At 46.6% G+C, this 16178-nt stretch overlaps 1 protein-coding gene across 1 annotated transcript in view; it reads right to left on the bottom strand.

Annotated features, from left to right (window-relative positions):
* Window positions 1–467: 467 nt before the first annotated feature.
* The window catches only part of LOC141073761 (olfactory receptor 1f45-like), a 46294-nt gene continuing 30583 nt past the window's right edge, over window positions 468–16178 (bottom strand). The window contains exon 2 of the mRNA XM_073561162.1: window positions 468–1427. Within this exon, the coding sequence (XP_073417263.1) occupies window positions 468–1427 (960 nt within the window). The remainder of the gene's footprint in view (window positions 1428–16178) is intronic.

The following is a 16178-nucleotide window of genomic DNA, read 5'->3' as shown; positions in this document are numbered from 1 at the left end:
TTATAATAATTAGTTTCTCTCTTCCCCAGTTAAAATTAATCCAATATGTTCAGTGTGAAATCCTACTTCAATGGAGGTTGAAGTGTAAGTCCTTTCTCACTTCACCAGTTATACTTAATCTCAAATGTTTAATGTGGGGGATATGTCCCCTCAGTGGAGATGTCTGTATGGATTTTAATTTTTCTCTATAGAATGTATCCTGAGTATGGGCATCTCTGCACCATTCAAAATGAAGATTTGCAGATTTATTCTTAGGACCGCTGAAGGTCCCAGAAGGAAGATACCTAGCGATCTGCATGTTAGTCACTATTATTTGGATTGCAAGATATCGCAAGTTATCACCAAACTCCTTTTAATAAATAGAATCCCTGAGTCTATATTCTCTGAGAATGTAAAACATCTTTTATTGGGTTTATCTCATGATTCATTATACAGCGGATGTTTGTAATTTACAAGGGTGGAACGAGCTATTGGAGAACCTTCCTTATGACTTTCTTCATGGCGTTATTTCTCAGACCATATATAATGGGATTCATCATGGGGGTGAGTAGCGTGTATCCAATAGTGGCTGCTCTTTCTCTAAGACCTACAGAGTTGGCTGAAGGACGAAAATAGACAGAGGCAATTGTCCCATAAAAGAGGCAGACGGTGGTCAGGTGAGAGGAACAGGTGGAGAAAGTCTTCTGCATTCTTTCCTTAGAACGAAGATGAATCAGAGCCATCAGAATAAATGTGTATGACAGCATGATACAGAGAAATGGGACACCAACAGAGACAGCCCCCTCCGTGAGGATGAGGAAGAAGTTAGAAGTAGTGTCAGAATCCGATACAGTCAAGATCTGGGTGATCTCACAGAAGAAATGATTCACTTGCTTAATTCCTGAGTATTGGAGAGTGGTCACCATGAGAGTATGAAGAAGAGAGTGAGCTCCCGCAGTCACCCATGACATGGCCACTAGTACAATGCACAAACTGCTCCTCATCCTGGACCTGTACCTCAGCGGGCTGCAGATAGCAACATATCTGTCATAAGCCATGATGGCCAAAATGTTGTTTTCCAAGTTTCCAAAGGAGATGAAGGAAAACATTTGGGAGATACAAGATAGAAAACTGAGAGACCTAGCATCGGACAGCAGGGTGGAGAGAAGGGTCGGGATGGTGCTGGACACGAAACAAATGTCCACGACAGAGAGGTTACTGAGGAAGAAAAACATGGGGGAATGTAGAGCTCGGTCACACACGATGCAGGAGATGATGACCACGTTCCCTAGAATTGTAACCAAATACATGATGAAGATGATGAAGAGCAGGTAGAACCGAACCTGAGGAACATCTGAGAACCCCAGGAGGACAAACCGGACACTTGATGAATTGTAAATGGTGATTGCAGAAGGGACCAAGGGAAAAAGGATGACACCTGGACCTGTCTATAAGGAGGAGAACATAAATGGCTGATATAATCACTGACATTCTTTAATAACCATTTTAAAGACTTTTGGTTATTGATCAAAGGACGCAACCCTACTAAAGCTCATCCCACGCCCCCATCCATCCTGAGCTGATCATTACCCAGTCCAGCGTGTTTGTTACAGTATTTGTAATTTTTACATACAGTACAGACCAAGAGTTTGGACACACCTCATTCAAAGAGTTTTCTTTATTTTCATGACTATGAAAATTGTAGATTCACTCTGAAGGCATCAAAACTATGAATTAACACATGTGGAATTATATAATTAACAAAAAAGTGTGAAACAACTGAAAATATGTCTTATATTCTAGGTTCTTCAAAGTAGTCACCTTTTGCTTTGATTGCTGCTTTTCACACTCTTGGCATTCTCTTGATGAGCTTCAAGAGGTAGTCACCGGAAATAGTTTTCACTTCACAGGTGTGCCCTGTCAGGTTTAATAAGTGGGATTTCTTGCCTTATAAATGAGGTTTGGACCATCAGTTGTGTTGTGCAGAAGTCTGGTGGATACACAGCTGATAGTCCTACTGAATAGACTGTTAGCTGCTTTTTTCTTGCCATAATACAAATTCTAAGTAAAGAAAAATGAGTGGCCGTCATTACTTTGAGAAATGAAGGTCAGTCAGTCCGAAAAATTGGGAAAACTTTGAAAGTGTCCCCAAGTGCAGTGGCAAAAACCATCAAGCGCTACAAAGAAACTGGCTCACATGAGGACCGCCCCAGGAAAGGAAGACCAGGAGTCACCTCTGCTGCGGATGATAAGTTCATCTGAGTCACCAGCCTCAGAAAACTGCAGGTTAACAGCAGCTCAGATTAGAGACCAGGTCAATGCCACACAGAGTTCTAGCAGCAGACACATCTCTACAACAGCTGTTAAGAGGAGACTTTGTGCAGCAGGCCTTCATGGTAAAATAGCTGCTAGGAAATCACTGCTAAGGACAGGCAACAAGCAGAAGAGACTTGTTTGGGCTAAAGAACACAAGGAATAGACATTAGACCAGTGGAAATCTGTGCTTTGGTCTGATGAGTCCAAATTTGAGATCTTTGGTTCCAACCACCGTGTCTTTGTGCGACGCAGAAAAGGTGAACTGATGGACGCTACATGCCTGGTTCCCACCGTGAAGCATGGAGGAGGAGGTGTGATGGTGTGGGGGTGCTTTGCTGGTGACACTGTTGGGGATTTATTCAAAACTGAAGGCATACTGAACCAGCATGGCTACCACAGCATCTTGCAGCGGCATGCTATTCCATCCGATTTGCGTTTAGTTGGACCATCATTTATTTTTAAACAGGACAATGACCCCAAACACACCTCCAGGCTGTGTAAGGGCTATTTGACCAAGAAGGAGAGTGATGGGGTGCTACGCCAGATGACCTGGCCTCCACAGTCACCAGACCTGAACCTAATCGAGATGGTTTGGGGTGAGCTGGACCGCAGAGTGAAGGCAAAAGGGCCAACAAGTGCTAAGCATCTCTGGGAACTCCTTCAAGACTGTTGGAAGACCATTTCCTGTGACTACCTCTTGAAGCTCATCAAGAGAATGCCAAGAGTGTGCAAAGCAGTAATCAAAGCAAAAGGTGGCTACTTTGAAGAACCTAGAATATGACATATTTTCAGTTGTTTCACACTTTTTTGTTAATTATATAATTCCACATGTGTTAATTCATAGTTTTGATGCCTTCAGAGTGAATCTACAATTTTCATAGTCATGAAAATAAAGAAAACTCTTTGAATGAGAAGGTGTGTCCAAACTTTTGGTCTGTACTGTATGTAATTTTCCTCTTCAGAAAGGAAGAGGACTTGGACTCTAGTGCCTCTTATTGTATGATAAATCCTAAAAGTCAGTATCGAGCTTTACCACATGACTTCAGATAAAAGCTAAACCAGAATCTCTATTTGCAGACGTGTTTTGGGGTGTTTGCCCTCATCAGTACAAAGCAAGAGATCTGGTTTGGCTGTATAAGAGGCCTTAGAACCCAGTGATGTTTAGACTCGTGAGTCAAGCACGTCTGCAGCACAAATCTGTCTTGTCCTCATAGTTTGCTATATTTTATCTACATGAATCCAGTGTATCTTGGGTGCAGACTGTTTAGCTCGCAAAGAATTGTCTAGAAAAGACTGGACATGATTGTAGCTCAGTTCTGTGAGCAGGACTAAGTCGGGATGGGTTTACAGCCTTATGAGAGAAGATATGCTGCTGCTCATTCAATGATAGCAAGCATTAAGCAAGGAACTGACATGCAAAGTACATTACAAAGTTGCAGAGCATTTTGCATAAACTTCAATTGTCCCACCTTTGGGTTTATTTTTAGGCTGCGGCTGCCTCTAATAAGTTTGGACTATTTTCCTACTCCTTGGGAAGGTGGACATATTTTTATAATTCGTTTCTATAGTGGAGGGGGGGATGGTACTTCACGTTGTCCTCCCATAGGGGGTCTGGCACAATCACCCCCCATCATGTGTTGCTGGAGACCCTTCTCTTGCCTCCATGCAGCTTACAACAGTTGTTCTCATACAGCCTATAGTCTCATAGACATAAGATCCTTTTAAACAGAGCAATAATAGATTTAAAGATCATTCACAATCACATTCTAGTGTAAACATGTAGCGATCAAATAATAATTTGCTCAGAAATTTCATCTTTTAGGCCGACATGAAGATAATGGTTTGTAGTCAGCACATCCCCTGGTGTAATCAGCCATCTGCTGATCTCTCAATAGAATCTGTACAGTGGGGACTTCGAATGATCATCTGAGCGCAGAATGTCTAACTACTGTATAATACGAAAACATGTTATGATCCACTTGCTATGTGTTCGATCACTGGTCATTAAGCGTAATTAATCTGTTTAAAAGGTCCCCAAGCTAATGAGAGCTGACAACTAAAAAAAATAAAAATTACAACTGTCTCTGGATAGTTAGTGATGGCTAGTGTTGAGCTTTCCGATACCGCAAGTATAGGGTATCGGCTGATATTCACTGTATCGGAATTCCGATAATGAGTTCCGATACTTTTAGCATATCGAATACCGGAATTGGAAGTTCCCATAATGCTATGAGCCAGTTTGATTTGATTCAGCCAATGACAATCCTCAGAAGTGTGGGCACATCCTGTTAGGCATGTAGGCATGTTAACTAATGGCATGGCTGTGATTGGCTGCTGAAATGATGTCATGATGCACTATAAAAGCCGCTGCCGCCATTTCGGGTTCACTCTGCTGTGAATTCAGTTAGGGACAGGCTGCTGTTCAAGACTCTGAGGGACAGTTAGAGATAGCGATTTTCAAAATCATATTGTGCTTTACCCAGGCTACATAAAAAACCACTGTAGCTTTCTTTTGCCTTGCAGCAGTGTTCACAGCTGTCTGCAAGGTCTGTGTGAGTGCAGCTCACGCTGAGTAGTGTGTCCTGCAGCCACGTCTGGTTGTAGGCCGCTCAGCATGTGTCACTGCCTCATACATATTTTTCTTTTTTTGCTGCTCATTTTTCATTCTCCTATTAGTGTGCATCCATCCGTATCCATCTACATTGGTTGGTAGCAAACACTATAGGAGTAGACAGCGGAGCCTCTCTGCAGCCTTTCAGTGCTAGTGCCCAGATTTCTGCACTGTTCACGGCTGTCTGAGAGGTCTCTGTGTGTGAGTGCAGCTCACGCTGTTGTGTGTCCTGTAGCTACATCTGGTTGTAGGCCACTCAGCGTGCATCACTGCCTCACACATATTTTTCTTTTATTGCAGCTCATTTTTCATTCTATTAGTATGCATCCATCCGTATCCATTTACGCTGGTTGCAAACACTATAGGAGAAGACAACGGAGCCTCTCTGCAGCCTTTCAGTGCTAGTGCCCACTTATCTGCACTGTTCACGGCTGTCTGAGAGGTCTCTGTGTGTGAGTGCAGCTCACGCTGTAGTGTGTCCTACAGCTACGTCTGGTTGTAGGCCGCTCAGCGTGCCTCACTGCCTCACACATATTTTTCTTTTATTGCAGCTCATTTTTCATTCTCCTATTAGTGTGCATCCATCCGTATCCATCTACATTGGTTGGTTGCAAACACTATATAGGAGTAGATAGAGGAGCCTTTTTTCTGGCTTGTGCCCTTCAGCTGCAGCCAGATTAGTATTACCCTATTTTTTGGAGCCTCATCTTTTGCATTGTAGGTTACCTTCCTGCATTGTAATAGCTCCAAAAAGTTTGTGATACTATCGCTTTCAAATCTTTGGTCAAATCCTTTTTGTTTTTTTTTGAAAAAAAAAGCCCAAAATAAAGTTCACCAAACACTCCATTTGACAGTTGTGTAGGCCACATTAGCTCATATTAAAGTGTAGTCCACACACACACTTTATAAAATTAGTGTTTCTTATACCTGTTAGCAGCTGTTAAGGAATAAGCACACTAAGCCCCCCTTTGTACTTTTCTGCCTATCTTTATCAGTCTACCAAGATGAAGAAGGCAGGGAGTAAGGCACGTGGGCGTGGAGTTTTAGCAGGGAGAGGACGTGGGGATTCTGTGCCTGCTGCAGGCACCAGTGAGTCAGCATCCCCCAGTTTTACCAGGCAACAGTCCTTTATGCGCAGCTTTGTAGGACCTCGCCGTACCCCACTGCTGCTGGAGGAACAAATTGAAGCCGTTGTCGGATGGATGGCAGCTAACGCATCGACTTTAATGACTTCCACATCCTCTCAGGGCCAGAGCACTGAAGAGCAACCATCTGTCTCTTCACCACCTGCCAAAGTGCCCAGGCAGTCAGTGTGCCCTGGACAGGAGCCATCACAGTCTCTACTTCTGTTCTCTGAATCTGTTGGCTTGGAAAGAGGGGGCCAGCCAAGCAGTATTCAAGAATGTGAAGAAGAGGGAGTATGCAGTGATGCGCAACTTCTTTGTCCCTCTGAATCTGAAGAGGCGGGTGGGCCAGTGCCTATGGTCAGCACACCTCAGTACACATCAAATAATGACGAGACTCAGGTGCCACTTTCTGGTGCGTACGGTGCTGGCGAGACTGCCCAGGAGAAGCAGGTGTTTGAAGAGGGGAGTGTAGATGATGAGGTCCTTGACCCATCATGGCGTGAAGAACATGGAGGTGGTGGGAGCAGCTCTGAGGAAGAGATTCCCCGAACGGCCAAAACAGGAGGGAGGGGGCAGACTTGGTTGCCTGTAGCCTCCACTTCGGCACCCGTTAGGAGCATTCCTCTTCCAAAAGCCAAAACGGGCACTCCCAAGACTTGCAGTGTGTGGTCCTTTTTTGACACAGTTGCAGATGACATTTGCTTTGTCAAATGCAAGCTGTGTCATCAGAAAGTCAAAAGAGGGAAAAATGTCAGCAACCTCAATACCACAAATATGTGGAAACGTGCGGACCAAGCACGAGCTGGAGTTACACAGACACACTGAAGACGTGTAGGCCAACATACAGTACCACCTACCTCTTCTTCAGCTCGTGTTGGGGCCTCTTCCTCCAGCTCACACACAGCTGGTTCAGCTTCCTCACAGGATCGCCAAGGAAGAACCTCTGGCACTGTTGTCCAGAGACCCAGTGGCATTCCACCCACAGTACCACATTCCCAGTCATCCTCACACTCCCAGGCCACTCTACAGCCATCGGTAGCACAGGCATGGGATAAAAGGCGGCCATACTCGGCAAACCATCCCCGAGCACAGGCTCTGAATGCTGGCATTGCCAAACTACTGGCCCTTGAAATGCTCTCATTCAGGCTGGTGGAGACTGACACTTTCCGGAACTTCATGGCATTGGCAGTCCCACAATATACCTTGCCCAGCAGCTTTTACTTCAGCAGGCAAGCTGTCCCTGCCCTGCAAAAGCATGTGGAGGGAAAAATAAAACATGTGCTACTAAACGCCGTCAGTAGCAAGGTCCACCTGACCACCAGTAACAATGGACAGGGACGATACCTTTCCCTCACTGCCCATTGGGTCAATGTTGTGGAGCCGGGTACAGATCTGGAGAGTGGCGCTGTACGTGTTCTGCCAACTCCACAGATTGCAGGAATCCAGTCTGTACACATTGACTCCTCCTTACTCAAGTTCCTCAGAATCAGCGCTGCAGGAGCCTGTTACGACCGATATGAGCATAGCCGTGGCCAAACGTCAACAGGCCGTACTGAAATTAATTTTTTGGGGGGAATCGAAGCCACACAGCGCAGGAGCTCTGGAATGCCATCAAGCAGGAGAGCGACGTGTGGTTTCTGCCAGCGAATCTGAAGCCAGGCTTGGTAGTGAGTGACAATGGCCGAAATCTGGTGGCAGCTCTGGGCCTAGACAACCTCACTCACATCCCATGTCTGGCACACGTGCTGAACTTGGTCGTGCAGAGCTTTCTGAGGGACTATCCGGATTTTGATGCGCTGCTGCACAAGGTCCGCATAGAGTGCACTCACTTGCGGCGTTCCAGCACGGCAAGATCGCGCCTTGCAGCTCTGCAGCGCCGATTACGCCTTCCGGAACATCGCATCATATGTGACCTACCCACCAGGTCGAATTCAGCGTTACATATGTTGGAGCGGTTGTGTGAGCAGCAGGCAGCAGTAATGGAGTACAAGCTGCATCAGGCGCAAACAAGTCGCACTGCGCCGGTCACACTTCAGCACCACTGAGTGGGCCGGACATCTGCCTCGTTTTGCGTGCCTTCGATGATTCCACACGGATGGCGAGTGCAGATGATGCACTAGTGAGCATGACTGTCCCCCTTATCTGCCTGCTTCAAAAAACACTGCAAGAACTAAGGGAGGAGGTTTTGGAAGAGGTGGAGGATGAGGAGTCACAAATGCCATCTGCTTCTGGACAGTCTACGCTAAGTGGTTCCTCAAAAAGGCCTAGGCAGGGGACACTTTGTGAGGAGGATGAGGAGGAGTCAATGGAGGAGGAAGACCTCTCTCCAGAGGAGGGAGGTACACAATGCTCTAGTCAGTATGTACAGTGAGGGTGGGGTGATGCAGAGCAAGCAGAGATGAAGCCTCAAGCAGGGGACAGCGTTTCTTGGGCAGTTGGGAGTCTGCAGCACATGGTTGATTTCATGCTGCAGTGCCTGAGAAACGACCGCCGCATCGCCCACATTCTCAACACGGCTGATTATTGGGTGTACACCCTCATAGATCCTCGCTAGCGGGACAACTTACAAAGCCTCATAACACCGTTGAATCGGGAGCGTAAAATGTGGGGGTACCAAGACACACTGGTGCAGTCCATCATGTTCTCCATTCCACCCGAGAGCAGTGCTGCTAGTGATTTACAAAGCAGCTCTGTGCGTCGAGGCAGTGGAGGAAGCTCTGCACAAAGAGGGAGCAGAGGCAGCGCCTCAGCACAAGGCAAGACCAGTATGGCCCAAATGTGGCAAGTTTTGTGTGCCCGCCACAAATGTCTACACCATCACAGACGGCTCCAGTCAGCAGGAGGCAACGTTTCCGGCAGATGGTGACAGACTACATGTCTTGCCCTGTCAGTGTACTCCCAGATGGCTCTTCCCCATTCAAGTTTTGGGTCTCTAAGCTGGATACATGGCCAGAGCTTAGCCAGTATGCATTGGAGGTGCTGGCTTGCCTTGCTGCCAGTGTATTATCGGAACGCGTCTTTAGTGCCGCAGGTGGAGTACTAACAGACTGTTGCACGCGACTATCCTCCGATAACGTTGACCGGCTTACTTTTCTGAAAATGAACAAGGCCTAGATCTCGCCAGAATTTGCCAGTCCTCTTATAGAATAAATAATTGGTTGGCAACAGTATCCAGGTCTCCTGTTGTGTTCATGTTTCTACCACCTGAACTGTAATCCCTGGGCTTCAACACAGCCAGTTGCTCAGAAGTGCAGTCTGCACAGAGAAAAACACTAGCTCCTGTGTTAGTGGGGTTCAGTAACGCCAGCTGCTCCCCTGCTGTGTGGACGGCAAAGTCTCCTGCTCCCTCCACATTCAAACTACTACTGATTTTTAACCGTGCTCCACTTAGGCCTCTGGCTCCACTGTCTCTAGTATTTCCCCTGGCCTCCAACCCCGCCAGTTGCTGCTCTGAAGTGGTGTCTGCACAATCCACACTTGTTCCTGGGGCTCAGTCACGTCAGTTGATCCCCTGATGTGTGTCCGGCAATGTCTCCTGCTCTGTCCACATTCCCATTACTAGTAGTGGGAATCAGCTGGTTCTCGGCAGTGCCTTTGGCCTAGGTGCCTCCTCGGTATCCGAGTTCCAGCAACGTCTGCTGGTCCTTGGTAGTGCTTTGTAGCACAGTTAGCTGGTCCACAGTTGTGCCATTGGCTCTTGTTCCTTCAGCTGCCACTCTGGGTTCCAGCACCGTCAGCTGGTTCTCGGCAGTGTCTTTGGCACGGGTAATCCCTCCTGCCCAGCCTGGTTCCAGCATGCCTGCTGTTTCCGGGTAGTGTCAACGTCACTTTGCCACCGACTCGTTGTCCGGTCGTGCTGCGGTCGAGTTAGCCGAGTCTATGGTGCCTGCAGTTTAGGTGCTTCCTATGTGGGCTGCGGGTTCTCGTAATAAAGGCTGGTTCCGTAGTGCCAATAGGACAAGCACCCCCTGTAGGACTGTGGGTTTCGGTAACTGTGGCCGTCTCGCGGCCTTGCAACTTTGTCTTTTTCATGGGTACCTTCTGCTACCCATACGGGTTCCAGTACCGTCAGCTGGTTCTCGGCAGTGCCTTTGGCCTAGGTGCCTCCTTCTCGGTATCCGAGCTCCAGCAACGTCTGCTGGTCCTTGGTAGTGCTTTGTAGCACAGGTACATCCTGTTTAGTAACCGTGTTCCAGCACTGTCAGCTGGTCCATGGTTGTGCCATTGGCTCTTGTTCCTTCAGCTGCCACTCTGGGTTCCAGCACCATCAGCTGGTTCTCGGTAGTTCCATTGACTCTTGTAGCTTCTGCTACCCATCCGGGTTCCAGCACCGCCAGCTGGTTCTCGGCAGTGTCTTTGGCACGGGTACTCCCTCCTGCCCAGCCTGGTTCCAGCACGCCTGCTGTTTCTGGGTAGTGTCAACGTCACTTTGCCACCGACTCGTTGTCCGGTCATGCTGCGGTCGGGTTAGCCGAGCCTATGGTGCCTGCAGTTTAGGTGCTTCCTATGTGGGCTGTGGGTTCTGGTAATAAAGGCTGGTTCCGTAGTGCCAATAGGACAAGCACCCCCTGTAGGACTGTGGGTTTCGGTAACTGCGGCCTGCTCACGGCCTTGCAACTTTGTTTATCATGGGTACCTTCTGCTACCCATCCGGGTTCCAGCACCGTCAGCTGGTTCTCGGCAGTGCCTTTGGCCGAGGTGCCTCCTTCTCCGTATCCGAGTTCCAGCAACGTCTGCTGGTCCTTGGTAGTGCTTTGTAGCACAGGTACCTTCTGCTTAGTAACCGTGTTCCAGCACCATCAGCTGGTCCACGGTTGTGCCATTGGCTCTTGTTCCTTCAGCTGCCACTCTGTGTTCCAGCGCCATCAGCTGGTTCTCGGCAGTGCCTTTGGCCGAGGTGCCTCCTTCTCGGTATCCGAGTTCCAGCAACGTCTGCTGGTCCTTGGTAGTGCTTTGTAGCACATCGACCTCCTGCTTAGTAACCGTGTTCCAGCACCGTCAGCTGGTCCACGGTTGTGCCATTGGCTCTTGTTCCTTCTGCTGCCCTTCCGGGTTCCAGCACCATCAGCTGGTCCTCGCCAGTTCCATTGGCTCTTGCAGCTTCTGCTACCCATCTGGGTTCCAGCACCGTCAGCTGGTTTTTGGCAGTGCCTTTGGCCAAGGTGCCTCCTTCTCGGTATCCGAGTTCCAGCAATGTCTGCTGGTCCTTGGTAGTGCTTTGTAGCACAGGTACCTCCTGCTTAGTAACCGTGTTCCAGCACTGTCAGCTGGTCCACGGTTGTGCCATTGGCTCTTGTTTCTTCTGCTGCTCCTCCGGGTTCCAGCACCGTCAGCTGGTCCTCGCTAGTTCCATTGGCTCTTGCAGCTTCTGCTAGCCATCCGGGTTCCAGCACCGTCAGCTGGTTCTCGGCAGTGCTTTTGGCCTAGGTGCCTCCTTCTCGGTATCCGAGTTCCAGCAACGTCTGCTGGTCCTTGGTACTGCTTTGTAGCACAGGTACCTCCTGCTTAGCAACCGTGTTCCAGCACCGTCAGCTGGTCCATGGTTGTGCCATTGGCTCTTGTTCCTTCTGCTGCCCCTCTGGGTTCCAGCACCATCAGCTGGTCCTCGCTAGTTCCATTGGCTCTTGCAGCTTCTGCTACCCATCCGGGTTCCAGCACCGTCAGCTGGTTCTCAGCAGTGCCTTTGGCCTAGGGCCACATTCTCGGTATCCGAGTTCCAGCAATGTCTGCTGGTCCTTGGTAGTGCTTTGTAGCACAGGTACCTCCTGCTTAATAACCGTGTTCCAGCACCATCAGCTGGTCCACGGTTGTGCCATTGGCTCTTGTTCCTTCAGCTGCCACTCTGTGTTCCAGTGCCATCAGCTGGTTCTCGGCAGTGCCTTTGGCCGAGGTGCCTCCTTCTCGGTATCCGAGTTCCAGCAACGTCTGCTGGTCCTTGGTAGTGCTTTGAAGCACATCGACCTCCTGCTTAGTAACCGTGTTCCAGCACCATCAGCTGGTCCACGGTTGTGCCATTGGCTCTTGTTCCTTCTGCTGCGCCTCCGGGTTCCAGCACCATCAGCTGGTCCTCACCAGTTCCATTGGCTCTTGCAGCTTCTGCTACCCATCTGGGTTCCAGCACCGTCAGCTGGTTTTTGGCAGTGCCTTTGGCCAAGGTGCCTCCTTCTCGGTATCCGAGTTCCAGCAATGTCTGCTGGTCCTTGGTAGTGCTTTGTAGCACAGGTACCTCCTGCTTAATAACCGTGTTCCAGCACCATCAGCTGGTCCACGGTTGTGCCATTGGCTCTTGTTCCTTCTGCTGCCCCTCCGGGTTCCAGCACCGTCAGCTGGCCCTCGCTAGTTCCATTTGCTCTTGTTCCTTCTTCTAACCATCCGGGTTCCAGTACCGTTCGCTGGTTCTCAGCAGTTCCTCAGCCTTCTTGTACCTTCTGCTACTTTTCCAAGTTCGAGCTAGTGGAAATGGTTTTTGGTTCTCACTCTGGATCTCCCTGACGACGACCCTGAAGACGACGACCCTGAAGACCACACCGAAGAAGACCAAAAAGATGACCCTGAAGAAGATGACCAAGAGGACAAAGAACATGAAGACAACCACCAAGATGCAGAACAACAAGAGACAGAAGACCAAGAAGCAGAAAAACCAAAAGCAGAAGAACATTAAGCATAAGACTAAAAATCAGAGCAAATGATATTATCTAAATTATAAGAAGACTAAGCAGTGTATGGGGGTGAGTCCGTTCCTCCTCGTGGTGCCCCTGGAAAATGCCTGCTGCTGCAGGCCAAACTGAACTCGGTCAAATCCTGTTGTAAATCTTTTGTGACAGGCAGAACGGAAGGTGTAATCTTCAAACTTTTATACATAACAACTACAGGAATGCCTGTCACAAATAAGAATATGATGAAGAAGAAGAATAGGAAGAAGATGAAGAAGTAGAATATGAAGAAGAATAATAGTTGAATAAGAAGAATATGAGGAATGTAAAAAAAAAAGAATAATAGGAAGAAGGTGAAGAAGAAGAAGATGAATAAGGTGAAGAAGAAGTTGATGAAAAAGATGCTGCTGCTGCTGAGGATCATGAAGGAGAAAGTGAGGGAGAAGTAAAAAAGAATGTGAAGAGCATGGAAGTAGTGAAACATACATATCTGACAAAATATAAAAGAGGTTAACATAGTCAATATCTTTGTAACTCCGAACGTCTTTAAAAAAAAATAATTAATTCCTGCTATTCCATTTGATTGGGCTAAACCTCTATGGCTTTAATGTCTCCTCCACCTCCCCCAATACATTCTACATTATTATTAGTTGTTTTTCTTCATGTAGAATTAACCTACAAGGAAAGAAAGGGATTTTTTTAATTCTCATATTTCTGTCCCATTGACTTGAATGGGACTTCCGGGATCGGAATCGGCGATGCCCGATACTTTTTGGATATCGGCCGATCCAATCCGATCCGATATTTTTCAATATCGGATGGTATCGCTCAACACTAGTGATGGCAGCAAGGAAACAATTCAAGAGCCCAAAACAGTATGTACATATCGTATCATGGGGATCCATCTTCTCACTGGGTCTTGGGTTTAGGCCTCTTACACAACCCATGGGCAGGTATGGCACTTTTACTAGAAGAAAAGTGTTCTTTGCAATCCCCATGCCACCCATTTACAGTCATGGCCAAAAGTGTTGGCACCTTTGAAATTGTTCCAGTATTTTTCCCAGAACATTATCATAATTACACATTATATTCTGCACAAGTTTATTTTGTGTGTATTAGAACAACACAAAATATAAAAGGCAAATTAGATATAATTTCACAGAAAAAAACAAAAATGAGCTGGGCCAAAATCTTGGCTTCCTCATCTTAATATTTGGTTGAACCCTTTGGAATAAATAACTGCAATCACTTCCTATAACTTGCACAAGCTTATTACACCTCTAAGCTGGAATTTTGAACCACTCTTCTTCTGTAAACTGCGCCAGGTCTCATATGTGAAGGCACCTTCTCCCAACAGCAATTTTAATATCTCTAGATCCAGACTCATTGCTGCCACTTCAGTAGTGTCCAGCGCTTTGTGTCCATTCATTTCTGGGGACATCTTGATGTATGTTTGGGGTCGTTGTCCTGCTGGAAGACCCATGACCTAGGATGCAAACCCATCTTTCAGACACTGGGCACTACATAGAGACCCAAAATCCTTTGATAATTTACTTCACAGTCCATGATTCCTTGCACACAGTCAAGGCACCCAGTGCCAGAAGCAGGAAAACAGTCCGCACTGTCACTGATGCACACTGAGCCTGCAGGACAGCTTGAATTTCTTTGGACCTTGATTGGGGCTTATCCACCATCCAGACGGTCCTGCGTAGCAACCTTTCATCAATTTATCTCTGCTGTCCACATCCAGGGAGATTAGCTACAGTGCTATGGGTTGTACACTTCTTGATAGTGTTGCACACTGTGGTGAAATGAACATCAAGACCTTTGGAGATGGATTTGTAACCTTGAGATTGTTCATATTTTTCAACAATTTTGGTTCTCAATTCCTCAGACAGTTCTCTTTCTGTTCTCCATGCTTAGTATGGCACACAGACACACAATGCAAAGATTGAGTCAACTTCTCTTTTTATCTGATTTCAGGTGTGATTTTCATATTGCCCACACCTGTTACTTGCCACGGGTGAGTTTGAACGAACATCACATGCTTGAAACAAAGTTGTTTACCCACAATTTTTAAAAGGTGCCAACAATTTTGTCCAGCGCATTTTTGGGGTTTTGTGTGACATTATGTCCAATTTGTCTTTTTTTCTCTATTTCTTTTTGTGTTGTTCAAATACACACAAAGGAAAAAAAAATATGTGTATAAAACATGGGGAATTACAATAATTTTCTGAGAGAAATACTTAATTTTCTGGAACAATTTCAAGGGTGCAAACACGTTTGGTCATGACTGTATATGGTTACTCCTGTCTCTGACTTTCAAACCCGAGAATCACCACTTCTCAGTGCCGGCCTCCAGAGGTGGTGTATGAATGCAGCCAAGCACATTATGTTGCTTTCTTAACTCCCATAAAATGTAATGGAAATTAATGAATAAACTTCAGTTATATAATCTTGAATAGATTTACTGTCAGTAACATCAGGACACTCTGCCGCCTCTAAAAAGTCTGGAGAGTAATACACTGAGATTCACTGCTTTCTATAACTTGGGATTTATGACAGCAGAGTCGCTCGCTTTGCTACTCTGTTCCTGTAACTCCCATTCATTTCTATGGTGGCCAATATTCTCATCTCTAGCCATTAACGGCAGAGAAGAAAATAATCCTTTCAGTCCTCCAGTCCAGGTGCTTCCGGGAAATTGCCAGAAATCTTAATAAATACGAATAGATATCACATCCCCGGATCCTGTGCGGACAAGGTAGTGTCAGAAAGGGAGCGATATGGGATTAATGAGCCAATTGACTTTTTTCCACCCATTTGAACATTTTGCAAGAAAAAACAATTAATTGCCAGACTACTTTTTTTTAAAGTGCCTCACATGTAGAACTACTCAAAATCTGCATTGACTTGACAGTGGAAATGAGCGTGCATGCCTTTTCAGTGCTGGATAGAGAGAATAATCAATTGTTCTTAGAAACAAGGCATAGACAGTGTTGAGGTCTCCATATACATCAGATAACAACTGGATCCTGCCAAAAGTTGCAGTCTGATTTAGAGCCAATAATGTGAGAGCCCGTCCTGAAGCCCTCTATGGTGATGGCACTTGAGATCACACATGACTGGCTCTAGTTTCGTGCTTGGCTCTAAATGCATGGCTGATGCATGGTGGCACAATACGCTTGTGTGTAGAGTTTGTGGTCTCCTCTTTCCTACCTGAGTCTTGTTTGCCATTTTGCTTTGTTAAATGTTCTTGAAAACAATTAAAAAATTACACTTCAGATACGTAGATGATTATGGCTATGTTGAAAAGGTGAAGAATATGACAAGAAATGAGAACGCTGCAGATATATAGTAGACTGCATTGCCTCTGGGGAGCTGCATTTCAAAAACTAATTATAGAGTAAAATTCAGAATGTGCAAATAGCTAATTCCTCGTACACGTCACTGCAAGGAATTACATGAAATGTGAGGAAACATTTGTAAAGTCCG

Source organism: Dendrobates tinctorius, unplaced genomic scaffold (genome assembly GCF_039654945.1).
Source record: "Dendrobates tinctorius isolate UK_male_01 unplaced genomic scaffold, ASM3965494v1 ptg000315l, whole genome shotgun sequence".
Taxonomy (NCBI): Eukaryota; Metazoa; Chordata; class Amphibia; order Anura; family Dendrobatidae; genus Dendrobates; species Dendrobates tinctorius.
Note: the sequence above shows the minus strand (reverse complement) of the source record. Positions and strands in the feature narration are given on the sequence as shown.